The sequence below is a fragment of the Hypomesus transpacificus genome, chromosome 14, assembly GCF_021917145.1.
Source record: "Hypomesus transpacificus isolate Combined female chromosome 14, fHypTra1, whole genome shotgun sequence".
NCBI lineage: Eukaryota > Metazoa > Chordata > Actinopteri > Osmeriformes > Osmeridae > Hypomesus > Hypomesus transpacificus.
Window position 1 is genome coordinate 1,018,075 of NC_061073.1, and position 27,537 is coordinate 1,045,611.

The window sequence follows — 27,537 nt, forward strand, 5'->3', positions numbered from 1 at the left end:
CCCCCACCCCACCCCCCTTTCCAAAGATGAGATTGGTTGAGTGTGACAGTAGTGGTGGCCATGACAACGCATGGGAGTGCCCAAAGACCCCCGAGACAGTTACCATGGGTACACTGGGGACCCGCAATGCCAATGTCTGCCATTACCTCATCCCCAACACAAACAAAACGACTTTACCTTCTTACCCTGAAATGTACTATACAAACTCCTCATTTCCATGATAATCAAAACTTTCAACGACAACAAAAGACACCAGCGAGTTTGAAAAAAACAATAATTTTATTCTGCAATGATCTTGTGCCCATTCAGTTTAATCTTTTTTTTTTAATGTTTTAACGAATCTCCTAGTTAACATTGCTCTCAAGAAGAATAAACCATAGGTAAAACTTTCAGAGAAAATACAAATCTTAAAAAACATTCATTTTTTGGGGGTTTTAATCCAAATGAATCAGGGGCTACACCAGAGATATAGCTGCTCCGGGGTTGGTTGAGGGAAAGCGCTGCATCCCTCCCTATTGGCTGATGGCCACGGGCCAATCTGAACCACACCCCCAGTGAGTGGAGGAGAGCCGATCACAGTGTAGAGTCCACAAACTCCCATGATGCCCCTCTCTCCATGGGAGATTAAGGCAGTAAACACAGTGGGTATGTATACCTTCAGGAGTGGACTATGAGATGACTGGGGCAGGGGGGACCTCCATCCAACCAGAAAGCCTGTTTGGACTACAACCACAGAAGAAGTACTACAACAATGACAGGACCAATCAGAGACCAGGAAAGAAGAGCATCTCCTCTGAAAGACAGACAGACACACAGTCGTTGTAGTCCAAACAGAGCAGCGTGGCTAGAGGAAGGTTTGGAAGCTCCCCCGAAGCTCAGATGACAGTGAGATGATGCACAGTACAGTGGATAAACCAACCATGACCTGACTGGAGAAAGGGAAAGGCCCAGGAGACTGTTGGCAATATACAGTAAATCAGTGTGTCTCAGTGTAGGTCAGTGTGTGTGTGTGTGTGTGTGTGCGTGTGTGTGTGTGTAAACAAATGCGGTTTTCTTTGTCGCCATCGTTAGGTATGGTTGTTTAAACGTTTGTCTTGCCATGCAGAAGTATATGAATGTGTAACGTGTGTCTCCTCTCGGATCCAGGTGCGAGGACCAGACCCTCCCCTCCCCCTCCCCACCCCCACCAGCAGGAAGCAGCCTCCCCCCCCACTGAGCCCCCCCCTACTCCGCCTGCGCGTCATAGTTGGCCCCGCCCGCCTTCTTCAGCTCTGTGCGGAGGTAGTCCTCCTCCAGCTCCCGTGCGTCACTGATCATGAACTCCTTGGCAAAGTTCTGCAAGGACAAACCCGGGCAATGGTGAGGGCTCGACGTGTGCGTTCCAGAAGTGTTGAGAGAGTGTCGGAACGAGCGTGGGCCCGCGTCTACGTGTTTTGAGACGCTAATGGGCGAGAGACGCTCATGTGGAAGAGCGCGTGCGCTCGGGGGCCCCTCACCTGCACGATGTCCTTGACCAGCGTCTTGTCTGTGCTGATCTTGGCACGCTGGAGGCCGCTGATGTTCTCGCCGATCCAGGTGATGAGGGTGAACTTGGCCCGCTTGCTCATGGCGTCGCCCGTGGTGATCCGCACGAAGCCGAAAAGACGAGAATCGTCTGGAAGAGGGAGGAGGGGAATTTTGGTGAGAGGGAGAACAGAGGAGGAAAGGATATGCCTGAGCAAGAGAGGGGAAAGAAAACGGGAGGTCAGAGTTCAAAGAGAGAGCGAGTAGAAAGAGAGAGAGACATCCAGGAAGAGAGAGGGAGGAATCGAGAGCAGGAGATTGAAGTCACAGCCCATTGGAGGAAGATAGGTTGAGAACACTTTTGGTCGGTGTAACTTAGATATAACAAAGCCAGTGAACACTGATGAGCTGAACAGGAAGTATAGGCTGGAGGTACCACATCACCATGGTTTTCTCCTAAGGGAGAAAGGAAGAAATATAACCCTGGAGTCTATATAGACAGGAAGTAGCTGAGGCTTCTGGGATGCTGTGGTTAGGGATTGAGTAGAGGGATTGAGTGATCTAGTGTATGGGACATGCCTATGGATCTCCTGGCCAGACTCAGTAGGCAGTGACACTAGTCTGTGGTAGGCCTATACCGGATAGCGTGAACACAAGAACCAGTGCCAGTACCTCTCTTATTCAGGTCAGTAGGCTAACAGGAGTAGATTTATGTCAGCCATATTATGAAATCTTGGATGTCTCCCTCTCTCTAATTTGCTCGCACAGTTGGTTCTTCTCCATATTATCAGTCCTTACATTTTCCTATGCACCAAGCAAGTTGTGTATGCTTACCTATGATTGACTCATACTGATTTCCTGAGGGATGGTCCAGAAATCTTCCTGCTCTATCAGATATCAGGGCTCTCGGTTGTGTGTTAATACCAGCCATTGTTACATGTTGGATCAGCATGGCTACAAATGCCAGCGCTGGCCTCAACACACACACCTCCCTCACTTTTTGTCTTTTGTCTGTCTGTGTCTCTCTCTCTCTCTCTCTCTCTCTCTCTCTCATTCTCTCTCTTACACACACACCTCTGTCTTTGGAGTACAAACAGGGTGTGATGCTCAATTTCATGCTTAAAGGTATTGTGCTGTTTTTTGACCTGTGTACATCTGGGGGGGGGGGGGGGGCGTGAGGTATGAGGAAGTGTACTGCGGCAGTACGCATGGCTACATGTCTCACTTCCTCTCTGAGTCTTCCGGGTGTGTCTCTTCCCTTCTGACTGTGCTGACAGAGCAACCCCAAGAAAACTAAGATGATGATGAGGCAGCGAAAAGAGAGAGGGAGAGGAGGAGAGAGAGAAACTGATTTCAATCCTTAAAGCATATTTCCGATCTTTGAATTGGTGCCAAAAATTGGTCCCAAAGAAGAAAACATTGCAGGTAGTGAAATTAAATATTTGTAATAGGATTGCTGTAGTGATACCAAACGGGCCTTTGTCCTCACTCACACTCGAGTAAAAGTTGCCATGTTTTCTTATGTTACATTAATAGCACTGGTTCAGTTTAGGATATGCATCACGTATTTCAACATCGGAATTCGCGCCCTCAAGTGTAGCCCTGGGCAACACTGAAGACGTGCACCATTTGTTGCGCGCCACACCCAACACTCACTTGAGTTGAAAAGCAAGAGAGAGAGAGAGATGGAGAGAGGAAGGTGACGCTTATCATCGGAGGTGAGCAATATTTCTAGTAATATAGAGATAGTAAGCGGTGACCTTGGCCAATGTTGTTTACTTGAGCTCACTACAAAACTCGGAAAGAATTGCAACCCATTAGGATGTTTATTTGCCCTCCACCTAAAATCTCGGAGACCTGTTCCCGGTCAGTAGACTAAGACGCAGTGGGCTACTTCCTGGTGAAGTGATAACCAATGAAAACAGAGTCTTAAAGATTACCGGTCTGTGACAGAGTAGGCTATAAGAAGCAGGAACTAGGAAGCACACCAGTAACAAGGGGTGGCAAGGTTTAAAGCTGTACAAGTTGACATGCTCATTTAGTTTGTACTAAACCACTTGTTTCAACAAGTGAAACAATATTTTAAGACCTAGGTCCAGGTAAAATCAACCGTTGGCACGCACGAACGCTGCAGTCAGTTTGAAACCCATTGTGGCAGCACATGAATGAAGAGGCTCTGCACCTACCTGTGCACAGGCTCTTGAATTCTTCATAGTCCGTGCCGTGGCCTGCTGGCACAATCATTGAGCCCTCGTATTTGAACCCAGCCCTGTAAAGACAAGAAAGATGCAGTGGATTACATCGATCCGAGCTGCTGACATTTCGAAAACGACAAGCCCAAATGACGTGATCCTGCTTATAGGAGCTCGCGCTCTCCCAGTGACAATCTAGAATCTCGTCGATGCGGTGTCTGACATCTCGCATGTGACTGTTACAATGAATCAATGATAACCCTAGGAGGCGAATGTGAGCCAGCTAAGGTGTCGGGTTTGAGTCAACATATACCTACGTGTCACTACTGTACCCACTTGGGGAGACAAAGGAAATTATTCATGCCCCGCTGGCTCAAATTATTACTCTCTGACCACAACAGGCCAGCCTATAACGCCAGGTAAAGAGATTATAAGGAAGAAATGTAGGGTGAATGAATGAAACGCGCATTTTCTAATATAACTAATCACCGTGTAATCTGTAATCTCTGATTTGCCAACCTGGGAGACAGCCCGCCTTTATCCACCGTAAGCACAATACACAAGGAATTAGAACTCACCAGTTTATCTCCGTGTTATCGTCTCTGACGAGGTTATAAGCTTCTCTGCAAGCCTCTTTATCGATTCGTGTTGCCATTTTGGATGGACGCAATGGACAGCCGAGAGAGCGCAGCAGAACAAAAATTCGAAGTCTAAGGTATCCTGTTCGGCAGAGTGAGCAGCCCTCCTGGTATTAAAAAGCAGCACAACTAGAGTTATACAATGGAGTGGCAGTGCTACCCACTGATATCACGAGCCACACGGAAATAATTGAGCGTGCGCTACGGAAAGGGGTAGTGAGCTGAGCCTAGTGTCTCCTTTCTCAGTTATCGGAATAAAGCTACTCTTTTCGCGACTCGTTTCATTTCCTATTGTCGGGTTTATGGGCGGTGGTGATGTTTCTCAATCAGGTTGCCGTAATAGAGCAAATCCTCAGACGCAGGATTCACCTCCTCCCAATGGCCAAAAGAGGGATTCAGTTAATTTAAATCCACCCTTTTCTATTGTTACCTATGAGCTGGATTATTGCGCCACCTTGTGGTCGGAAGCGTCCGGTGCGGTCACCGGACAATAGCCTGCGTGTGCCTGCGTGTGCACTGCACCAGAGGCTACAAGCTGCAGGAGTTGTCATGTTATCCATAATTGTTCCCAATTGTCTGATAATTAATCACTTGCAAGACGAATACGTGTATTGATGTATACCCCTGTCTGGGGTAGGTCAGTGTGTGTGAAAGAGAGATGCAACCATTCTGATATTAAGGTAATGTCACAAATGGCCTTGAACAATAATAATAAGTGTACACCAACAATACAACAAGTGACCAGTGAACTCGTCCTTGAAAAAAAAATGCAACTCATGCAACTTGTTGTGTTGTCAGCAGACATTGAAACTGGCAGTGTTTAAACATCGCAGGTCTTGAATGCATCCCAAACTCAATCCAACCTCTCTTGTTTGGTTGAATTGTGATTGGTTGAGTTCATAGGCTGTCTTCCGGTATGAGGTCCTAGTAATAGCTGCGAATCAACAGAACATTCTAAACTGCCTTTCAATAAGAAATATTTGTCTAAAATGCCGAAAATGCAGTGGTAAATATGGACTGTACAGTGGACTATTAACGATAGAGGCCATTGGGATGGTTGTCGAGCAAGAGTTTGTTGTTTAGCCTAGGTCGTGACTGAGATGTGTCAACATAACTGATGCTGTTGCCATGTACTGTAGCAAGTTACCGATGTAATGTTCAGACTACACTTGTTAGCTAGTCATGTGTGTTTTATGTGCGCTTGTCGTTGTATGAAGATGTTACACTGAGTTAAACGCGAGAGTGGCTAAACTTAGCTTCAGCCACACACACACACACACACACACACACACACACACACACACACACACACATTCTGTGTGTGGCTGCGTGTGTGTGCTCTGCCCTTCAGCTGACCAAGAGAGCACAATGGACAAGATGAAGACATCTCTTTTGGCAAGAAGCTAGTTGATGCTGAGACACAATGGACAATGGTAGACAGGGCCTTGTCTCACGGCCCCAACGGATTAGTGAATCCTCCAAGGTCAGTGTCACCAAGGCGCACCGTTTTCTTCACTGTGCTGACACACACACACTGCAGACGTCACTCTACTGCTGGGTTGTCATTCAAATCATAATCTTCAGCAGGACTTCCTGTTACACCATGTGCCTTATGTCTTTTCTCATTGGTGGAGGTAACTGGGAAGGCTTAGTCATTCATTTTTCATCATTCACGTGGGTCTGTGTTTTTCTGTGTGTGTGCCTTCTTTGTGCACGTCTGTGTGTGTGTCCCTGTCTGTGTGTGTCCCTGTCTGTGTCTGTGTGTGTGTGTCTCCCCCCAGGCGTACCGCTGCGTCGAGCAGACAGGCGTGATTCTGCAGGGTCTGAACGATCAGCGAGAGAGCGGCCAGCTCTGTGACGTGGTGCTGCTGGCCGACGAGGAGCGCGTCCCGGCCCACCGGGCTGTGCTGGCCGTGGCCAGTCCTTACTTCCACGCCATGTTCACCCTGGCCATGAGGGAGGAGCACCAGGCCGAGGTGTGGCCCCTGAGAAGGACTCCACTGTGGTTGTGTCATCCTCCGAGCTCTCTCACCAAGGAACTCATGTCGCCTCCCCCTTTGCCTTGGTAGGTGGAGCTTGTGGGCGCCTCGGACATCGGCCTCAAGGCCGTGGTCGACTTCCTGTACAGCGGAGAGCTGCTATTGGACGGCGGCAATATCGATTACGTCCTGGAGACGGCTCATCTGCTACAGGTTGTTGTCGTTTTAGTTTTCTAAAACTCAAGCCCTGAGATTGAGTGCTGATATACTGAGTCCTGTTATACTTTGGCTCACGGCTGGGATTTTCAATATTAAAGATCAACTTGGAGTGTGATATTGTTTTTATTCAACAGTTCTTCATCCGCCACTATTAGTTAACAGTAATAAGCGACACCATTTCTTTGTTTATTAAATCCTTTGTTTGGATCCACCAACACAAATAGTACTGGGATTGGGACTGGACTGTTGCCAAGCAACACATCAACTTTTTCCTGCACACTAGCTTGCTACTTTGTGTAGGTCAACACATGATGACTGCAGGCCAGCTACTGTGTTTCATGTACATTTACAGTATGTGAGAAAGCCTGTCCGTTAATGACGTCCCAATGCTCTGCCCTTTCGGCATGAGAAAGTTGGTCTCAAACACATTATCTGTATATTTCCACTTATTGCGCAACTAGTGAAATACAAGTCTGTAAAACCAGTAGTACATTTAGTCATTTAGCAGACAGAGCGATCCAGAGCGATTTAGAAGTAATACAGTGTTGTCTTACCATAGTAAAACCAGTAGTAATACAGTTTTGTCTTACCATAGTAAAACCAGTAGTAATACAGTGTTGTCTTACCATAGTAAAACCAGTAGTAATACAGTGTTGTCTTCCCATAGTAAAACCAGTAGTAATACAGTGTTGTCTTCCCATAGTAAAACCAGTAGTAATACAGTGTTGTCTTACCATAGTAAAACCAGTAGTAATACAGTGTTGTCTTCCCATAGTAAAACCAGTAGTAATACAGTGTTGTCTTACCATAGTAAAACCAGTAGTAATACAGTGAGATGTTTGTCTCAGGTGTGGCGTGTGGTGGACTTCTGCTGCCAGTATTTGGAGCAGGAAGTGAGTGAGGACAACTTCCTGTACCTCCAGCAGCTGGCCCAGCTGTACAGCATGCAGCGCCTCGACCTCTACATCGACCACTTCGTCCTCCAGCGCTTCGCCACCCTCTCCTTTACCCCACACTTCCTGCGGGACCTTCCTGTCCACAAGCTGACGGTCTACCTGGCCAGCGAGCAGGTGAGGTTCAGAATGGGATCATACTAGGATCAGAAGCAGGCAAGTCACTCCCAGAATAGCCTTGTGTACCATTAAAAGCATTTTTTATGGAAAGGACCAGTTGGGAGGAAGACTAGCCTGGGACCAGTCTTAATCTGTGTCTGGATTTGAACTCTGAAAAGCATTTTAGGTGGTGTATCTGAGTGAGTCCTCATGCGTTGTGTCACAGAGTAAATGGGGGGTCAGATGGCTGAGCTGTTAGGGAGTCGGGGTATTAATCAGAAGGTTGTTGGTTCGATTCCCGGCCGTGCCAAATGACATTGTGTCCTTGGGCAAGGCACTTTACCCTACTTGCCTCAGGGAGCAAATGTTCTCTTCTTCTGCCAGGTGCAGCACGACAGTGAGCAGGCGCTGCTCCAGGCTGCCCTCCAGTGGCTGAGCCAGACTCCCGCACGCCACGCCCACGCTCGCCACCTGCTCTCCCACATCCGCTTCCCGCTGATGCCCACGGCTGAGCTGACGGAGCGCGTGCTGCCCGCCCTGCAGGCCCTCCTGCCCGCAGAGGCCGGGTGCCAGGCCCTGGTGGATGAGGCTCGGAGCTACCACGCCCGGCCCAGCGCCCAGCCCCTCCTCCAGACGGCCCGCACCGCTCTGAGGGGCGGCGTGGAGCGCCTCCTGCTGGTCGGGGGGGAGGTTTCGGAGCGCGGCGAGGAACTGAGCGCAGACGTGTGCTGGTTGGACGGAGAGGCTGGGGGGTGGGGGGTGGAAACCCAGCTGCCGGCCCAGAGAAGCCACCACTGCCTGGCCGTGCTGGGGGGGTTCATCTACACTGTGGGGGGGAGCTCGTCTCGGGACAACGGAGGGGACGCCGCCTGTAACCTGCTGTACCGCTATAATCCCTGTGACAACCAGTGGACCAAAGTAAACAGACACGCATCCATAGCTCCCTTTTGTTTCTTCTCTTTTCCTTTTTTTGTTGTTGTTGCATTCAACGTATTATACAACTCATTATAACTTTCTAAAGCAGTTCTGAATTACGCCGCTGTAGTGTAGTGTCTGGAGTGACCCTCCCTCTACCCCCTCAGAGTGCTTCCATGAACCAGAGTCGTGTGGACTTCTTCCTGGACGCAGTCGGGGATTGCCTGGTGGCTGTTGGGGGGAGGAACGACAGTGGAGCTCTCTCCTCTGTGGAGGTGTACCACCCTGCTCAGGACTGCTGGAGCTACGTAGCCAGCCTGCCCAGGTCAGCACACCCACTCACAACCTAGCATCTTGAACCTAGCATTCACAAACTAGCATCCAATAGTCTTGCAAACACAACCTAGCATCTTTAACCTAGCATTCACAAACTAGCATCCAATAGTCTTGCAAACACAACCTAGCATCTTAAACCTAGCATCCACAACCAAGCATCCACAACCTAGCATCCAATAATCTTGCAAACACAACTTAGCATCTTTAACCTAGCATCTTAAACCTAGCATCTACAACCTAGCATCCAATAATCTTGCAAACACAACCTAGCATCTTTAATTTAGCATCTTAAACCTAGCATCCACAACCAAGCATCCACAACCTAGCATCCAATAATCTTTCAAACACAACTTAGCATCTTTAACCTAGAATCTAAAACCTAGCATCTTAAACCTACCATCCACAACCTAGCATCCAATAATCTTGCAAACACAATTTAGCATCCTTAACCTAGCATCCACAACCAAATGCCCTCAACCTAACGTAAAGATCAGCAAACCTATGAGCCTGCTCCTACAAGCATGCATAACCATAAGCATCCTGTTTCTAAACTCTTCAAAGACTTCTCATGTCTCCTCTCCCCCGCCCACCACCCCCCACATCTCCGTCCTCCAGGTTCACCTACGGCCATGCTGGCACCGTGCACCAAGGCATGGTCTACATATCTGGTGGTCACGACTACCAGATCGGCCCGTATCGTCGAGAGGTCCTGAGCTACGACCCTGTAGGAGGCGGTGACACGTGGACAGAACGTCCTCCCATGGCCTCGGCGAGGGGCTGGCACTGCATGGCCTCCCTGCACCACCTCATCTACGCCATCGGGGGGAGCAACGACCACGAGGAGAGCGCCGAGCGCTTCGACATCCTGGCGGTGGAGGCGTTTGACCCCCGTAGCGAGCAGTGGACGCGCGTGGCACCGCTGCTGAGGCCCAACAGCGAGGCGGGGGTGGGGGTGTGGAGGGGGCGGATCTACGTCCTGGGGGGGTACAGCTGGGAGAACGCCTTGTTCTCCAGGTCCACGCAGGTGTTCCAACCGGAGAAGGGCCAGTGGGAGCCGGGGCCGGACCTGCCCAAACGCGTTGCAGGGGCGTCTGCTTGCGTGTGTACTGTGAAGCCCCCGCCCGCAGGAACGCCCGACAGGACAAAGACGGGACAGAAGGTCAAAGGTCGACGGCTTCCCACCTAGGAGATGACACTGGAAGAAGAAAGCCTTGGAAAGGTTGCAAATGTGCACAGTCCTGTGTGATGTGTAATGATCAACATCCAAAGGTCAGAACACACACCTTAAACTCTGGACACAAGTATTGTCATGTCATGGTCAATGAAAGCACAATGTATACATGGGAATATTTACCATATGGTGTTATCATTTAGTATTTTACTACTCTGTTACTGGAAGAACATGCAGACTCTAGGCCACAGGTCTGGAATGGCCACACCTGCCAGTGAAGAACATAACCTGGTTCTGGTTCTATGGACAGAACGTCCCCTTCTTTCCAAGAACCTTCCAGTGAAATCTCATAGTAGGTTCTGTACTGGACGTGTGTGTGTGTGTACTAATTCTGTCACTCTGATTCTGAACATGCTGATTGTCGGAAGCGTTTCATGTTGGGTCTTTGGACAGGTGTGTGGTTAGGTATCTTCACATGCCACATCTCCTTAAGCACAAGTGTTCTGTACTGGTCTACTTCCATCAGCGGTGTTGGTGAGACCCTTCCAATAGGCCTGGTCTGTCTGCTTCACAACTACTATTAGTATAACCTGTTACACAATGCCAAATATAATTGCTTTATAACACTGAATTTGCGTTAGAATTATTTGTATTATCTAGTCATCGACATGCAAGACTTATTTTCAGAATTATGCCTTTCTCCTTTATTGCTAAAATGTGTGTATCGCATTCATGTCATTTCAAACATCACACAAAATTAGCAATATTAACAAAATATAATAAAACCTTTCATCTAAAGGTTTTTCCATGTTGGGATCCCTCTCGTACTCAGAACACAGAATCCTCCCATCTGGGGTGGAAGTCATTCAGTGATTGAATGTATGAGCAGAATACTTCGTCATGGTGTTATGTCATGCTATAGCTGTTTTCCCAGGTATTTAACAGAATCCCACCACTGCAACATCAAAAAACTCAGAAGCTTCAGCAAACAAAATCCTATAGTTCTCAGGTCCTATAGTTTTTCAGATCCCACCTGTACTTTTTAAATGTTATATATTAGTTTTTCTTAAATGTCAGTCAAATACTCAAACAGCTGGTCATAATAATCAGTGATATCACAAGTTTATTTTTTCATAGTTCATGTTCTTAAAAATAACTTTTTACATTTGTGAAACAACACATTTGACTAATAACATGCAATTAATAAATCACAGACCCTTCCATAGTTTCAACTCACTCACCACTATAAGCACACAGACAAAAACATTGCATCTCTCTAACTTCACATTGGGACTCACTGACGTGGTTTCAGATAAAGGCAAACAAACAGTTGGGCATGTCGCTACAGCACCAGTGAGTTAGATAATCCTGTTATTTCCCCTTGGACTCATGGTTTCCTAGAGTCCTGTCCCCTGGTCTCCAGGCCTCCTGGTCCAGGTCTTCTGTGCTTGCTCTCTGAGGCTCTAGTCATTCAAAGGGGTAGTATGGATGAGACTTCAGGCTGAAGAGCAAACAAATTAAATAAAAGACTGTTAGACTGCTGTGGTGCTACAGCAAACATCGCTACACAGCGGAATAACGGTCAGCTTTGTTCAGGATCAGCAATGTTTGGTTGGTGCCTGTACATGTGAAAGGCTGTCTTACGAGTCAATGACACAGGCCTTCCAGCCTCGGTCCAGCCCCCTCAGTGATGTCATGTCCTCCTGGCTCAGGGACCAACCAAAAATCTGCAAATAAACATTAAAGTGGACCTCACTCTTCAATACAAAATGGAACCACAGTGTCAGTGTCATCAATCAACAGTACAGGTTCCCAGATTTTTCACCTGATTTTGTAGGTTTGAATTTTCTTTAGTTAGTGAGGACAATGCAATATTTATAAAACTTCAATATATGTAATCAATATTAATTGATCAATATGCTGTTAAAGTAGTTAAAGAACTGAGGTGTAAAGTTTGAACTTTGTGAGCTCTGATATGTGTTGAGTAATACACTGTCGTAGAGCAGATGAGGAAATGGTCAAAATATACAGAGGGAGTGGCTGAGAAAAGAGAAAAGAGTGAGAGATAAAGAGAGATAAGGAGTTTGAGCGAGAGAGGTAGAGAGAGATAAGGAGAGAGTGTTATAAACCTTGGTGTTTTCCAGAAGGTGGTTGGGTTTAATACTCTTGGGGATGACGGCAATACCTTGCTGTACCTGGTACCTCAGCAGCACCTGAGCCAAACACAATCCTTAATTAAATACAGGCCTTAGGCACAGAACACACGTGACACATGCAAAACACATATTTACTCCTTGGAAGCACATGTGAGACATACACACAGATATGCACATGTACAAAAATACACATTGCAGCACACTGTGGTGCATTTCAGGACGCACTGACCTGAGCCGGGGTTCGTCTGTGTGCCTTTGCAATCTCACCCACCACAGGATCTTCTAGAAGCTTCTGGGGGTCTGTAGCTCCACGATGACTGGGAAAGAGACAGGCAGGTAGGCAGACAGATGGGAAGACAGACAGACAAACAGACAGACAGACAGGCAGACGGGAAGACAGACAGACAGGCAGGCAGACGGGAAGACAGACAGACAGGCAGGCAGACGGGAAGACAGACAGACAGGTTGGCAAGCAGACGGGAAGACAAGACAGGCACGCGGACATGCAAGCAGGCAGGCAAAATATGATCTTGTGGCTACAAGCTATCTCAACAGATCTGGATATAATAGGAATGCTGCAGGACTCACAGCTCTTTGGCTCTGCCAGGGGATCCAAAGGGACTGTAGGCCGTAAGGGCGATGTTCCTGGACTTACAGAAGTCCACCAGGTCAGACTGGACTAGGTAGGGGTGTAGCTCCACCTAGAGGACAGGGAAGGTGGAACATGACGCTCCAAGGTTAAACCCTTGCTCAGACCTCACTGGCTTGAAGGGGAAATGAGTAGAAGGAGAGGATTGCCACGATGACCTTTAAAGCTCTCTGGGCTCGTGGAAGAGAGCCAGTTGCTAGTTTGAATTTAGGGGATGAAAAGTAGGTTCAGCACCTGGTTGACTGCTGGGGGGATCTTGGTCAAATCAAGTAACCTCTCCAGCTGGAGGATATTGAAGTTGGATACGCCAATGCTCTTTACCTTGCCTGAGGACTTCAAAGCTTCCATTCCCTACAAGATGCAACACACAGTTACGTGAAACATCTCGTGACACCAAACGCTGAATGCTCTCATTGCATGTTGCGTGTTGTGTTGGAGAAAGAAAGAGAGAGAGAGAGAGAGGGAGAGAGAGAGAGAGTGAGAGAGGAGATAGAGAGAGAGAGAGAGAGAGGAGACAGAGAGAGAGAGAGAGAGAGAGAGAGAGAGAGAGAGAGAGAGAGAGAGAGAGAGAGAGAGAGAGAGAGAGAGAGAGCAGCATAGCAGCATTGTCCTGACCCTCCAAACATCCACATAGTCAACATCACTGCTCAGAATCTGCCCATCCTTCATGGGATACAGCTCATCACCTACTTTCTAGTGGAGACAGAGAACAAAACAATGACCAAATGGTGATGCCTCAGTTTGGAACAGAACTAATCTGTCTGCCTTGAATCTGGTTCCTACTGGCTCTAACTGGTTCCTCTAGATCCCCTCTCTTGCTTTACTCACCTGGATGCCTACAGGGAAGTGCATCAGGTAGAGGTCCAGCTGCTCCAGCTGCAGGTCGCTCAGTGATTGGTTCAGGCAGACAGGGATGTCCTCGGGCGCGTGGTGAGTGGACCACAGCTACATGACCAGGGAACAAAGGATCTAAGGATGGGTCTTCATGGACACTTGAACTCAGTGAGTTTGTGACTTCAGGGAAAGGAATGAGAGGCCCTTCAGCAAAGAGGACTTCTTTCCACTCCCCAACTAGGAGACGTAAATGTTGGTGTGGTCGTGGTCCCTGTCTCACCTTGCTGACGATGTACATGTCTCGACGGCGAATGACGCCCTGTTGCATCTTGGCACGAAGGGCTCTGCCGATCTCCACTTCGTTTCTGTACAAGTAGGCCGTGTCAATGTGGCGGTAACCCGCGGCAATGGCTGCCTCTACAGCTCCCTGGAACACTACAGAACTGCTGGTCTGGAACCCACAGTGGTGGCAGACAGGGCAGGGTAAAGGGGACGACTGTCTCCATCAGATGAATCACAGACCAAAGCATAGTGGAGTACACTTTCTCCCGATTAGCGCAGGTGTTGTTTACTTTGTACACGCGTGGTGTTTGGGTTCCTTTACACCAAAGCAATAGACAAAACAATAGAACAGCCAAACTCTTTGGTGGTTCATGCTTGTTGGTGCAAAACTGTCTGAGAGAGAGACAGAAAGAGGAAAGGAATGATGGAGGAATGGAAAGCAGCAATAAGGGGGATTAAAAGAGACAGAGTGAGTACCTTCCATGTTCCTAGACCCAAGAGGGGCATGCGCGTGCTGTCATTGAGTTCTATCGTCGTGACAACACCGGTTTCTTCCTCCATTGTGTGTGTTACTTAGCCAGGGGGGAAAGAGAAACTCCCACACTTCACAAACACAGTCACACGGACCCGAAATGTCCTCTTCCTTTTCCCCTAGTCAGCATGCTCTCTGGTTTCCATTTTACAACATACACTCCCTTTATCACTGTCAATCTCTCTCTCTCGCTCTCTCTCTCTCTCTCTCTCTCTCTCTCTCTCTCTCTCTCTCTCTCTCTCTTTCTCTCACTCTCTCTCTCTCCACTCCTTTATCACTCTCCGTCCCTCTTCCTTCCTTCCTTCCTTTTTCTCTCTCTTTCTCCCTCCTTCTACGTGACTCTCCTTATTTCTCTCACCCACCCTCTTTCATGGTTAATCATTGACCATGATGGAGTTCTGTCCTCTGTTGTGTATTTACACATACACAGTAACTCAGGGCCCTCATAAAGAGACAATGTGTTGAAAGGTCACTTTCTTCAAGGTTGAAATAGACACACACACATACACCAATGGGGTTTTGGGACATGCTGAAAAGTCAGCAACATTCAGACAGTACTGTTCTTGGTAGTAACTGCAAATCCGTTGGACAGATACTCCAAACACTGCACTGCAGTCTGTTACCAGAAGATGGCAGTACAAACACACATCTCAACCATTGAATGACAAACACGTTGAGCTTTAGTCAAAGCTTTTAATTTGGTTTAAATAAGTGTTTTACATGACAGTAAAAAAAAAGGATGATACACATTAAGATTAAAGTAGATATACAATGTACATATATATTAAAAATGGAAAGGTTGGTCTAAGTGGTTAAGCATGCATTCTAACAGAGTTCTAACTCTAAACATGCAGGAAAGAGTAACTATACATTTGATAAGCACGACGTAGATGGTTCTTACTATACTGTTATTCTCTTTTTCCTAGATGAGTTAAACCCAACCCTTTGTCTAATCATGGTTACACAGTAATAAAAAAAAAACATGTCCCTTCTTAAAAGTAACCATAAGATGGCCATATAAAATATATAAATATTTGGTTAACTCGAGCGGTTCCTAACGGTCATAGACCGCTTCATGGCACCTCTACAAACTCTCTATCCACCGTGCAACATCATATGTTGACCATGTTTTCATCCCTCCCTCCCTCCCTCATCCTCCTCCTCCTCCTTTCATCCTGGTCTCCTTTTCCTCTCATTCTGTTGCTTAATGTATCTTTTCCTCTCTGTGTCCATGAGCTCTGGGTTGAAGTAGCCTGTAGAAACTGATCCAGGCACAGTCTACCCTCTTATCCCCATCTCATGACTGTTAGTCGTATATTTAAAGTAGATCCCAGGTCAGTGTCTAGAGGCCACTTCACCCCTGCCTCTAAGAGACCCTTTCTCTCTAGTTTTGCCTTTCTCCCTCTTTTTCTCTCATCCCCTTCTCAGTTTTTCATCTACTCCCCTCCCCCCTCTCTCATTGGTCGAGCTCGTTGCTGTCTTGGCTGCTGGGCCGGTAGTGGCGCTGGCAGAATTCTCTGATCCGAGCACATGCCTCCACCATCATCTTTTCTGGTACCGTGACCACAATGCGGAAGTAGTTAGGGTACTCAAACGCCTAGAAGAGGACGGAGGGAGGGAGGGAGGGAGGGAGGGAGGGAGGGAGGGAGGGAGGGAGGGAGGAAAATGATAGACCAACAAACTTAATTAGGGATGAGTGAATGAATGAGTAAATGAACAAACTGATTGATGGATGGAAAGAATAAATGCATCATTCATGTTCCTCACCGATGCTGGTAGACAGAACACAGACTGCTCAGTCACCAGAGATTCTGTGAAGTCCACGTCGTTCTGAAACCCCGGGAAGTGCTCCATGTCGATTCCCACCTAGAAACACATGCACAAGCACACACAAACACGACAGTGAGAGACATCCACCGTGTCTGTCTAAATCATCCCAAAGAGACAGTGAGATGGTATAGCCCATCTGTTTAGACTGTGGTATAACAGTTCAGCTTACCATGAGGTACATGGCCCCAGAGGGCATGATGGGAGTCAGACCGGGCACTGTGCTGAGCTCAGAGAAACACAGCTCAGAGTTGGACTGAGAAGGGGAAACAACACAGATACACATCAGCAAGTCATTACTCCACCGCACACAGACCCTCTCATTCCAACACAACCCTTTTTTCTAAAGTCAAATATGCACAAAATAATTTGTCTTGAGGCTGAAACGCCTTGTTGACTGCGATAGTGTGCAAGGATGTCCCAGTCCTTTGCTAACACCCTGGAGCTGCACTGGGGGTGGTAGAACCTCACCTTGAGGAAGCTGATGGTTCTGTGATAGAAGGACTTGGGGGTGTTGTTGAGGATGCTCTCTAGCGCCCCCTGGACGATGGTGCAGGCACCCAGGATCCTCTGGCTGAGCTTGACGAGACCCTGGCGAATCTGGAGAGGGGAGCAGGGAAGGAGAAGCAGAAGGGTGGGGCAGAGGAGGTGGATACATAAGTTATATAGAAGCAGGAGATATGTAAATAACAGTAGTTGGAGGTTATGTGTATACCATTACTTTGTGTTATAACATTTAGTCTGAGGTATTATTAAGTCCCACGTCTGGGATCTGGTCCAGTGCAGTTGCGTAACTCAGGTACCTCCGATCCAAAGATGTTGTTCCGGTCGTGGATGAGGATCCAGCCCAGTCGCCACCCTGGGACGAGCCAACGCTTAGCCAGGCCGCCGCACGCCAGCACAGGGACGTCGCTGCTCAGGGACGCCAGCGAGTGGGAGGGGCATCCGGGGAACACCTGGGGGAGGGGGAGGGGGAGGGGGAGGGAGAAACTCTCAATAAGACACGACATGTAGACTCATATGGCCACATCATCCACAGAGTCCATCACTTTATGAGATGGTCATATGAGACGTTGGTTTTTTGCAGACATTTTTTTGTGGAAAAGATAAGGAACCAGAGATGAACCATAGGGTTTTGACTGGGGGAAATGATCTGATCTGAACAATATGCTGTTTTTGTTGGACTGCATTGTTCCACTGTAGGCTACTGTTGCAGTGAAATGGATCAATCAATCACTTTATTTATGAAGCACAATTACAGACAACTTCCGTTGACCAATGTGCTATACAAAGTGCTAAAATAGGACCACAACATGAGACACCGACCAACAGAATAACCGCATCAACATTAATTTTCCTAATCCAGCCTTGAAGTGATAAAACCATGTATAACCTTTTCAGAATTAGCGAAAGAAAGGGAAGACTTAATTTTAATCAAGGTTCGGAGTTGGTAAAAGCTTGCCTTCACAACTTGGTTCACCTGTCTATCAAGCTTTAACGCACTATTCAATACCACACCCAAGTTTTTAACATATGGTTTAACATAGGATGCCAAAATGCCAAGATCCACTTTTGTTGTGTTATGTACACTGGAAGATGTAAACACCATAACCTCGGTTTTACACTCATTTAAACTAAAAAAAATTCAAAGACATTCACGTCCTCAAGGCAGGCAGTCATCTGTTCAAAGCTATTTTTCTGTTTAAGAGGAAAATATATTTGAGTGTCATCTGCATAACAATGATAATTTAATTCATATTTTCTAAAAATAGTGCCAAGAGGCAGCATATATAAAGAAAACAACATAGGTTCCAGAATGGAGCCTTGAGGAATCCCACATGTCAGCTTTACAGAGGAGGATCGATGGACGCCAATGTTAGGACTGGAACTAATGTAGGACTGAACCTTTGATGCCCACTATGTGTTCTAGGCGAGACAGCAGGACATTATGGTCTACCGTGTCAAATGCAGCACTTATGTCCAAAAGTACCAGTGCTATTGAGTCTCCAGAGTCAGTGGCTAAGAAAATGTCATTCAGCACTTTAACAAGAGCCGTTTCAGTACAGTGACATTTTCTAAAGCCAGATTGAAACATATCAAAAATTTTGTTGTTGATTAAAAATGTTTTAGGCTGCCATAGTACTACTTTATCTAAGATGTTGGTTAAAAAAGGAAGATTAGAAATAGATAGGATGTTATTGTTGCACTGTGTTTAGTAAAAATACAAGGCTTCTTAGCAATAAATACTGAAATACTATGCACTTCTGGCAACATGCAGTATTTGTATGTCGCTGGATGGAAGCATATGTAACACAATGGTAAATTACTGATTGGAAACATTTGTAGACGCAAGTCTTTTGAGATGCAACAGAAAAAGAAAAGAGAAGAATTAAAAACAAGTCCCACAAAATCCAGAGTCCCCGAAAAAAACCCAGGAATAAATAAGAGAGAATGTTGTAAGTGAAGAAAAATAAAAAAAAGCTTTGAGCATCTGGAATAGAGAGAAAGAAAGGGAGAGGGGGAAAGGAGAGAGAGATAGTGGTAGAGAGAGAGAGAGAGAGAGAGAGAGAGAGAGAGAGAGAGAGAGAGAGAGAGAGAGAGAGGCAGCCAACGGAGGAGAGAGCGGGAACAGTAACTACAGTAAGATGGCTTTCATTAAAGGTCTTCACGTCGGGTGGGGGGAAACACCCCACTTCTGATTGGCTGGTGGGGAATGACTGACAGTTCAGCAGGGACATGTGTAGATACAGCCTCAGAGCTCTCTCACACGCATAGCAACTTGGCTCTGCTTGGCCTCAGCTTGCGTGACACGTGTGGTTGCAATGTTTTTCGAACTTTCCTCAAAGAGAGGGAGAGGGGGGAAAGGGGGAGGCATACTGTAAGGAAAGAGTCTGTTGTTTTCCAGACTATCCCAGAGACACAGACCTGGGCCAGAGTCTTCTTGCCTCCACACACTCCAGAAACAGCACCCCCACTGCAGGCAACATGCGGTTAAAAAGACTCCCACCCCCCCCTCCCTGGCGCTACACCCTCACATCTGCATTAACCACTAACATGTGTGTTCAAAACTGCTGAGTCATTCTGGTGTGTTCATATTACACTGTGGGGTAGGCATACAGGGCGCCTCAGCTCCACTAATGACCCACCCAGCGCCCCTAATGACCCACCCAGCTCCACTCGCTGCGGCTATCTCCATCTGCACTCATCACAAGGCAAAACACTCCTGACGGAAACACTGCCTTTATCCTCTACAAAACGCTCCTTCACCTTGTGCAAAACACCCATTTATTCAGAACAAATCTTCCCCTCACTCTGTTACAAAACACCCCATCACCCTACACGAAACCACCCATAACCCTGTACGAAACATCCCATCACCCTGTTTGTTCATAATGATATCTTCCCTATGGATTGGATTCCACGGACAATAAAGAGAAGAAGATTGCGCCTACTATGCAACTGTTCTGTTACATTGGAGTTTACGGCCAGGACAAAGCGGCCAATGAGTCGAAATTTGCATGGGCTCTGTACAGGTGCTCATTGTAAAGTGTTGATGCTGTATTGTACAGGGGTGGCTCTCACCTCTCTCACCTCATCCTCCACTTGCCCTGGCTGACCCCAGTGCTGTGACCCCCCCCCCCCCCCCCCCCCCCCCCCCCCCCCCCCCCCGCCCCCTCCCCCCCCCCCCATTCAGAGCCGTGCCACCCTTAATCCTCCCAGTGCTGATGTGGTAGTGTCGGGACCGAGCCCTGGACACGTAGGCCAGCCCTGAACCGGGGACAGAGAACATCCCCATCCATCAGTCAGACGCTGCAGGGCAAAAAGAATGTGCCTCGTTGGTGTTACCGGAGGCCCAGCCAGCGCTCACCCACCCGGCCGGGCTGCCCTGCTGCTTAGATTCTATTGACCCCAGAACCCTGCTTCTCCCTGCAGCCTCTACTTAACCGACTCTACTGCTCACTATGTTTATAAACTTTTGGTCTATTTATTTTTTTCATGGATGCATATGCACTTTGACATGGCATTACCTGCAAACCCCACAACCTTTCCTACAACAATTCCACAAGTCAAAGTCTTAACCTGTTGACCACCAGCTACTTCAGGTGCACTTGATTTGACCTTCTTAGGACACACGGACAGTTCCGTCTGTGCTACCACTCGGCCAGCAGGACAGATAAATCGAAGGCATCGAATGTGGAGGAGTGTCCTGCTTGGTTGTGTGCGTGAGGGTGGACTCACCATATCCCCATAGATCTCGTCAGCCAGGATTGGGATTCTATGTCTGGAGGCCACTAGGAAGAGGAAGGAAGAGCACGCTCAGTTAGCTCAAAGTACTACAGCTGTGTGACGTCAGGCCAAACCTGAGACAACCAGGAACAGGACGAGAGGCTCACCTGAGAGGATGCCCTGCAGGTGCTCCTTGCTGTAGACAGACCCACAGGGGTTGGAGGGGTTATTGACGATGACACAGGCTGTCCTATCATCCACCAGGCTCTCGAGGTGCTGCAGATCAATCTCCCAAGACTTCTCTGGCTGCCAAGAGACAGACACACACCGTGGTCAAGACACACGCACCCCAGCCTGCTTCGCTGCCTGCATGCGCGTGCGTGGAGGGTGTGAAACCGGTTCCGACTGGGTTTTACTAGCAACGGGTGTGTTGTGACGTTGAAGTGCCGCCACTACAAGCAGACCCCCAGCTCTCACCATGAACCTCAGCCCCTTAACTCACCCTGCGGAGGGCCCCCTTCTCTTCCTCCGCCTAGCCCCACCTGCCCTCCCTTCATCCCCTCCTGTCCCCAGAGCTCCTCACCAGCAGGTTGTACAGCTTGACCTGGATGCCCAGGGACACAGCCAGGGTCTTGTAGAGAGAGAACCCGGGGCAGGGGACAAGGATGTTGTCGCCTGGGTTACACAGGACACTGATGGCCAGATCTATAGCCTGGCTGCAGCCACTGGTCAGGATCACATCCTACATGGGAGGGGAGTTGGGGGTAGAGAACAGGGGGAGGATGAGGGATTATCCTCTTTTACTCGTCGTGAATCACTACTCAAAGACTGAGTGTGGGGAAAGACAAAGAGTAGTGAGGCGCAAAAAGTGTTTTCAGAGTGACAGAAATGAGGCAAAGGAAGGCCTGTTGTACCTTAGCCTCCAGAGGAGCCTGGGGACAGCTGTAGAAGTTAGCCACTGCCTCTCTGCTCCTCTGGTAACCTGCCACAACATCAGAGGTTAGTATCACTCACACTTCTGGAGATTAGCACCACATCCCTCTCCCCTGCTGGCAAACACATCCGGGAGAGGGAGACGTAGGGGGTCAGGGAGAGAAAAGGAAAAGCAAGACAGCTCGTTTCCAGTGGATCAACCCAAAACCCAGCGGAGCCCCTTCCTCTCATTCCGCCATCAGAATGACCTGCGTTATGTCTTCCACAATCAAAACCCTCTCAGCTCGTCATTCTCCTCCTGTTCACTCCAGGAGAGTCAGTAACATTCCTGGAAACTCACTTTCTACAGGAGACTATTTCACACACACCCAACACTCACACCCAAAAGCACACACACACACACACACACACTGTAAAGTGCGGCCCCAGTCTTACCAACAGAGGGTGCGTAGCCGTTGAAAGTGTGGGTATCGATGGCGTCCTTCATGGCCTGGAGGACAGAGTCATCGGTGGGGAGGTTCCCAAACACAGTGGGATCACCTGAGAGAAAGCGAGGGCGGGAGACCGGTCATGAGGGGGAGGAGGAAAGAAACAAGTGATGTGGAGAGGGGAGGAGCTTCCATAGAGGCGGAAAATAAGTGGAACGAAAGAATGTTCTAGAGGGAGGAGGGGGCGTCTCACTGAGGTCACTGCTACTCGTCCTAAACTCAGTTTGCCGTTGGTGTGACAGAGTAGCAGTAAATAAGTCACCACTAGTACTGATAATAACAACGAACGAATGAATACAACTTTGAGATGGTTTACCTATGGAGAGGGCTATCATGGCCTTGTCAGGGTTGGGGGTGAGTTTCATTCCGTCCACGATGGCCCTGATGGGATTCACGGTGTTCAGGGACATCTCCGAGGGCCGGACATCCCATCTCTGCTTCTGGGTCTTAGGCTTGACAGCCCCTTTCACACTGACGTGGTGAGCGCCATGACCGTTCACTCTTTTACCGTTAACTCCTTTGCCGTTTACTCCCTGACTGGGGAGGCCATTTCCGTTGATCTGGACCACATAGGGCTTACTCTCCATGGTACAGCTGCTGCTTGAGACAAATTGACTGTCCTTTAAGACAAAGGACAGGCAAAAACAGACATTAAAGATACATTCATTTGATTTGGATGTATTCAACATAGCATTATTAGACATTAGTTGTAAAAAAAAAACATTAAATGTAACATTTCTGCAAAGTTGAATTATTTTGAAATAATTGAAAAAATGAATATCAACGATTGAATTTGGAAACTTTTTCTCTGCAAGGATCTCAATAGTTGCGATGCTTGTGGTACAAGTTTGAGATAAAAACTAAACTTGACAATATACATTGTACATTTGCTAACGCATCCTTTGCCTACATAAGAGTTTTTGAATGTAATCACTGAGTTATTCTGCAGACATTTTAGCGAGAGCAATTCAAATCTGAAAGTAATACATTTTCAAATATAATAAACACTGACCAAGAAAAATATTACAGTAATACAGTTAATATTATCAACAAATACAAATGACTTAAAATGCATGTTCTAGAATGGGATCCTTACTGAAGTGCGCAACTACAGTTTGAAAACGTAGACGTCTGCTACCTAAATCTACAAGTTACAATAAATTTAAGGACATTGCATTAAAATTGTATTTAAAAAAAATATGTATATATATTGTATAATAAATGTAAATGTATACTTTGGAAGAATAATTCTAAATCGGATTTTAAATGAGTTACAAACAATATTATGGTCCCATAATTGTAAATTCAATTTACCAAGAGATCTAGTAAATACCTTAAAATGACAATGAGGATCGCACTCCAGAAGCAGGAATTGTAGTGAAATACTGTGAACATGCCCTTTATACCGGCTTTATAGCAAGCGCCCCAAAACTGGGTGTCGAACCCTACCTATATTTTCATTGGTGGAGACATTAGGGTTGTGGCATACACCCCCGTTACATCACTTTCAGAACTGTTAAAGACCTCAAGGTTTCGTTAAACGGCATCATTTAACCCTTTCAGACGAACTCAGACTGAGCAGAGGGGATATCCGCGGGAGCCTTGTTGCCGCCGTGCGTAAACGCTCATTTGGGACAGGAGCGCATAATCAACCGCGCACTCTGTGGCTGTCTATCAATCCGTTTATTCCGTTATTGTGTTCCCGTGAACTCGTTTGACGTCATCTTTCAAGGCCATGTACGTTTTTTTGTTTGTAAAACACATTTACAAAGAAATACACAACAAAGAAACAGACACTAACAATAGGCAGACACTGAACATAACCATACAGTATTGGTGATAACAAATTTGATAAAAACGATGCAGTAAGTGCGAAGTTGTGGGGGGGCTGTAAGGACACTGGAGTCAGAAAAGCAGGGAGCAGAAATGCCGACACGAGATTCAAGCTTCTGGGGAAAAAACGCATAGACCAAATTTGCCTACCTAAAGTGTTATTTTCCTATATATCTTGAACACATTGATACTCATCAGTTTCCCTTAATAGTCGTTTGAATTTACACTGTTCTGATATGACTTCAACTTTGTGTTTTCAGTATTCGTTAATCAGGCAGGCTTCTCGATAACACCAAAACACAGCCAAATCAATTGAACAATTTAACCCTGTAAAACCCCTTGTTGTAAAATTACAACGTCACCTTCAGCTCTTTAATTGCAAATAACTCATTGCTTATGTAGATGATATACAATTAAAGAAATGAATGCTTACTTCCTGTAATAGCTACACCCTCAATAGTAGTCAGATGTGATGTGATTTGCATTACTGTGTAGTAAAGTTTCCAACATCAGTTTGTTAGCACTACATAGAGCAGCCTATTTAAGTTTTTGATTGCCTACTTTCATGAGTTTTTATGACAGTGCTTTCATGAGGTTTTTGTTTAATGCAAAACCGTCATAATTTTATGCAAAACCATCATAGTTTTATAATCAAAGTGATATAAATAAATGTCTAACGTCCTAGCAACTCGGCAACTTAAAGTTGGACCTTAGGCCTTATGTAGCTGACGGACCCAATATCAGGGAAAGCGGTGGAGGCAGGGGTGGAGGCAGGGGTGGAGGCGGGGGTGGAGGCAGGGGTGGAGGCGGGGGTGGAGGCGGGGGTGGAGGCAGGGGTGGAGGCGGGGGTGGAGGCAGGGGTGGAGGCGGGGGTGGAGGCAGGGGTGGAGGCAGGGGTGGAGGCGGGGGTGGAGGCGGGGGTGGTCACTGCAGTGGTACTACGCCCCAATGGATGCAGCACTCTAGGGGCAGCAATCTATTAATCCATCCCCGGTAGTTGTTGCAAATATGACATCCACTGCTGATGGTGTGGCCTCCCTGTCCTCTGTCCCTGCCCCAGAGAGAGCCAGGCCTGCAGCCCGTCCTCTGTCCCTGCCCCAGAGAGAGCCGGGCCTGCAGGCCGTCCTCTGTCCCTGCCCCAGAGAGAGCCAGGCCTGCACCCTTCCCTCTGTCCCTGCCCCGGAGAGAGCCAGGCCTGCAGCCCGTCCTCTGTCCCTGCCCCGGAGAACCAGGCCTGCAGCCTGTCCTCTGTCCCTGCCCCAGAGAACCAGGCCTGCAGCAAGGAAGAGGGTAGGCGAACTCCTGGACTTACAAGGGTTCAGGCAGAGAAGGAAGAAGCGTTTGCAAGGGGAGAGAGAGCCTAGCAGCTGCAAGGAGAGAAACATATCTGTCATAAGGCCCTCAGGAGGAAGGTCCTCTAGCGGGTTTTCAGCACGTCAAACGTGCGTTCGATGATATAGCTCTGCTGGGCATGATGGGCGATGAACAGGGCCTCAACTCATCTTGCTGGGATACATCATGTTGGAAAATATTACATTTGGTAATGTTATGTTATTTACAGTGGGGCCCAATACCAAAATCTGTTTTCATCATTCATCAAAAACCAAACACACCATTATTATTCTGTTAACATACTGCATATTTATAAGTCTTTGATGAATGTTGATAACAAGTTTCAAGCTTTTATTGTCAGGTGCACAGAACAACGCAAGGTCAGACTGGGCACTGAAATTCCTGTGACAAGGCGACGCAAGCAACCTGGCATAACATAACATATAAGTATTAAGAACATAGATGTAATCTATGATAAGCTAAAATAATATAAGATAAAATAAAAATAATAATAAACATCCTAATATACAAAATAGTATGCAATATACAATATACTAGACCTGTAATACATATAATGAACTATACTAACCCTATAGACCTATACTAACCTAACAAGGCCTACACTAACAAACAGCACTTGTCAATGAACTCAGACTGTTGGAGTCCACTGTGTGTGTGTATTAGAAACCTTGGATTTAGATTTAGTATTAAAAACATGTACACCTCCATCTGGTGACTCCAACCATTCAGTTTCTCTCGTGGCAGGACCTGGACCAGCAGTTGGATGGTGCACTCAATGAGCATGAAGGCTGGTATGTGTCCTCATCCTAGAACATCATCATCTTTAAGCATAACAAAAAAAAGTATATTTAAAGTATCATTCTGAAAATTAGATTCTGTTAAACAAAATGTTTCATGCAAATATTTGACATTGTTTGGTGGCGCAGTGTATAGGAATAAGAAACCAGCCTCATTAAATGGAATTTCGAATGTAAGGTGTTTACTTTATCATGGTACAGTTCCATTAGGACTTTCTACTTAAAATGATTTATAATAATTTGGTTACTTATTTCAACCCCTAAGCAGATTGTTCCCTATGATATGGTAAGCACAAGTACAAGCACAAGCACAAATAACACTTCTTTTCTCTTATATGCTGTTTGCCAAATCCCACTGGCTTGTGCGTCATCCCTGTATGTTCAATAAAATGAGCTATTCAAGGAATGAGCTTCAGTTCAAGGCTGTTCAATGTGCTTTTTTTACCAAAGACAAATACAAAGCAATAAACACGCAATACTGCAAGTGTTCATAAACAGAAAAGGGATGCCAATAGTAACTTCTGAAAAAGTGCAACTTACATAACTGATTTTAAACTTCAACGGTGGGGGTGATCATTTTGCAACTCTGCTGCCTGGATTTGGCAGGGTGTAAATAAAGATTGCGAAAAATAAATCAAAAGGGGCTTCTATTCAGGGTTATCCAAATTCCCCACAAATGTTTAATTAACTGATAATAAAAAAATAACCAAACAAAGCAATGTAAACAAACCAGAAAGTCACAATCAAAAATTATAACTAGTTATACATCATTATGAACCAGGGGCAAGTACACACTTTTTTATTTTTTTTTTACAAAACAGATATTCAACAGAATACATAAGTTTTGATGACAAATCAATTGCTAGGCTGTTATGCATTGTAAACACAGGCAGTGACCTCATAGCTCCGTACAGATGCTGATTGGCCTCCATCCTGGTGACGCTCCTCACAAGCTGTAAGCAGTGTGGACTTGATGCAACAACACACTGATCAAAGAGTCACTTTGTCCTGCGTCGGTATTGACCAAAAGTACTTGACCTCACAATAAATAAATAGTGGAAAAACTGAGGGAATGAAGCTTTTTCACAGAATCCTCCCCACCACCTTTGGACCTGTCCCCCTGCCTCTGACCATGTGGTCCTGGACACTCCAACCCTGTGTTGACCAGACCCTTTATTGACCAACCCACACAATGTTGCAGCAACTTACTGGCAATGTTGCTACAACGCTGGGTGTCAGCTGGGGAGTTAACTTACCCGGGTATGTCACATAACCTGCTTTCTGGAATACCCCACTCGGCCCTGTGTTGACCAGAGCACCTGGACCCTTCGGCCCTGTGTTGACCAGACCACCTGGACCCTTCGGCCCTGTGTTGACCAGAGCACCTGGACCCTTCGGCCCTGTGTTGACCAGACCACCTGGACCCTTCGGCCCTGTGTTGACCCACCACAGTCCTCCTCCCACCTCTTACAAAAACTACACTTTCATTCCAAACAAAAAACAATAACATCCCTTATCACATTCGTACAGCTCTGGAAACAAATGGAGACCACTGCATCTTCTTCTTTAATTAAAAAAGAAAAGTTGAGAAGGACAATTTAGAGCGAAGAACAGAAGGGTA

General features: G+C 46.8%; 4 protein-coding genes across 5 annotated transcripts; 1 reads left to right on the forward strand and 3 right to left on the reverse strand.

Moving 5' to 3' along the window:
• Positions 1 to 260: 260 nt before the first annotated feature.
• On the reverse strand, positions 261 to 4,632 carry cotl1 (coactosin-like F-actin binding protein 1). The gene is made up of 4 exons (XM_047033681.1): positions 4,274 to 4,632; positions 3,690 to 3,772; positions 1,497 to 1,654; positions 261 to 1,335 (listed from the first exon to the last, which is right to left on the reverse strand). Exons 1-4 carry the CDS (start codon positions 4,348 to 4,350, stop codon positions 1,225 to 1,227), a joined length of 429 nt encoding a protein of 142 aa, XP_046889637.1. The 5' UTR covers positions 4,351 to 4,632; the 3' UTR covers positions 261 to 1,224.
• Positions 2,679 to 11,006, forward strand: klhl36 (kelch-like family member 36). 2 transcript variants are annotated; one of them, XM_047033677.1, is made up of 9 exons: positions 2,679 to 2,928; positions 3,040 to 3,221; positions 5,685 to 5,816; positions 6,115 to 6,309; positions 6,403 to 6,525; positions 7,380 to 7,601; positions 7,968 to 8,501; positions 8,666 to 8,823; positions 9,450 to 11,006. In XM_047033677.1, the coding sequence occupies exons 3-9, from the start codon at positions 5,757 to 5,759 to the stop codon at positions 10,018 to 10,020; spliced, it is 1,863 nt and encodes a 620-aa protein (XP_046889633.1). In that variant the 5' UTR covers positions 2,679 to 2,928; positions 3,040 to 3,221; positions 5,685 to 5,756; the 3' UTR covers positions 10,021 to 11,006. The 2 variants fall into 2 exon arrangements, with proteins under 2 accessions (XP_046889633.1, XP_046889634.1); XM_047033678.1 differs by lacking the exons at positions 2,679 to 2,928; positions 3,040 to 3,221 and adding an exon at positions 4,800 to 5,339.
• Positions 11,007 to 11,108: 102 nt separating this feature from the next.
• zgc:56622 (uncharacterized protein LOC326033 homolog) lies at positions 11,109 to 14,699 on the reverse strand. Its single transcript, XM_047033680.1, has 10 exons — positions 14,404 to 14,699; positions 13,925 to 14,095; positions 13,639 to 13,755; positions 13,426 to 13,503; positions 13,045 to 13,161; positions 12,750 to 12,862; positions 12,391 to 12,478; positions 12,135 to 12,218; positions 11,650 to 11,732; positions 11,109 to 11,506 (listed from the first exon to the last, which is right to left on the reverse strand). Exons 1-10 carry the CDS (start codon positions 14,485 to 14,487, stop codon positions 11,473 to 11,475), a joined length of 969 nt encoding a protein of 322 aa, XP_046889636.1. The 5' UTR covers positions 14,488 to 14,699; the 3' UTR covers positions 11,109 to 11,472.
• Positions 14,700 to 15,650: 951 nt separating this feature from the next.
• Positions 15,651 to 23,372, reverse strand: tat (tyrosine aminotransferase). Its single transcript, XM_047034908.1, has 12 exons — positions 23,267 to 23,372; positions 22,250 to 22,553; positions 21,881 to 21,985; positions 21,427 to 21,494; positions 21,096 to 21,254; positions 20,680 to 20,818; positions 20,525 to 20,577; positions 17,089 to 17,241; positions 16,757 to 16,885; positions 16,458 to 16,541; positions 16,226 to 16,324; positions 15,651 to 16,055 (listed from the first exon to the last, which is right to left on the reverse strand). Exons 2-12 carry the CDS (start codon positions 22,518 to 22,520, stop codon positions 15,915 to 15,917), a joined length of 1,401 nt encoding a protein of 466 aa, XP_046890864.1. The 5' UTR covers positions 22,521 to 22,553; positions 23,267 to 23,372; the 3' UTR covers positions 15,651 to 15,914.
• Between the last annotated feature and the right edge of the window lie 4,165 nt (positions 23,373 to 27,537).

Coding starts and splice junctions, on each gene's coding strand:
- cotl1 (XM_047033681.1), bottom strand. CDS start 4,350: ATGGCAACACGAATCGATAAAGAGGCTTGCAGAGAAGCTTATAACCTC. Junction 3,773..4,273: donor GATAACACGGAGATAAACTG/GTGAGTTCTAAT, acceptor TTGTCTTTACAG/GGCTGGGTTCAAATACGAGG. Junction 1,655..3,689: donor ATTCAAGAGCCTGTGCACAG/GTAGGTGCAGAG, acceptor TCCCTCTTCCAG/ACGATTCTCGTCTTTTCGGC.
- klhl36 (XM_047033677.1), top strand. CDS start 5,757: ATGGACAATGGTAGACAGGGCCTTGTCTCACGGCCCCAACGGATTAGT. Junction 5,817..6,114: donor GGATTAGTGAATCCTCCAAG/GTCAGTGTCACC, acceptor GTCTCCCCCCAG/GCGTACCGCTGCGTCGAGCA. Junction 8,502..8,665: donor GTGACAACCAGTGGACCAAA/GTAAACAGACAC, acceptor CTACCCCCTCAG/AGTGCTTCCATGAACCAGAG.
- zgc:56622 (XM_047033680.1), bottom strand. CDS start 14,487: ATGGAGGAAGAAACCGGTGTTGTCACGACGATAGAACTCAATGACAGC. Junction 13,756..13,924: donor ACATGTACATCGTCAGCAAG/GTGAGACAGGGA, acceptor CTGGTCATGTAG/CTGTGGTCCACTCACCACGC. Junction 12,479..12,749: donor CCTGGCAGAGCCAAAGAGCT/GTGAGTCCTGCA, acceptor TCTCTTTCCCAG/TCATCGTGGAGCTACAGACC.
- tat (XM_047034908.1), bottom strand. CDS start 22,520: ATGGAGAGTAAGCCCTATGTGGTCCAGATCAACGGAAATGGCCTCCCC. Junction 20,578..20,679: donor CCTGCAGGGCATCCTCTCAG/GTGAGCCTCTCG, acceptor TCCTCTTCCTAG/TGGCCTCCAGACATAGAATC. Junction 16,542..16,756: donor GAACCATCAGCTTCCTCAAG/GTGAGGTTCTAC, acceptor TCCCCTTCTCAG/TCCAACTCTGAGCTGTGTTT.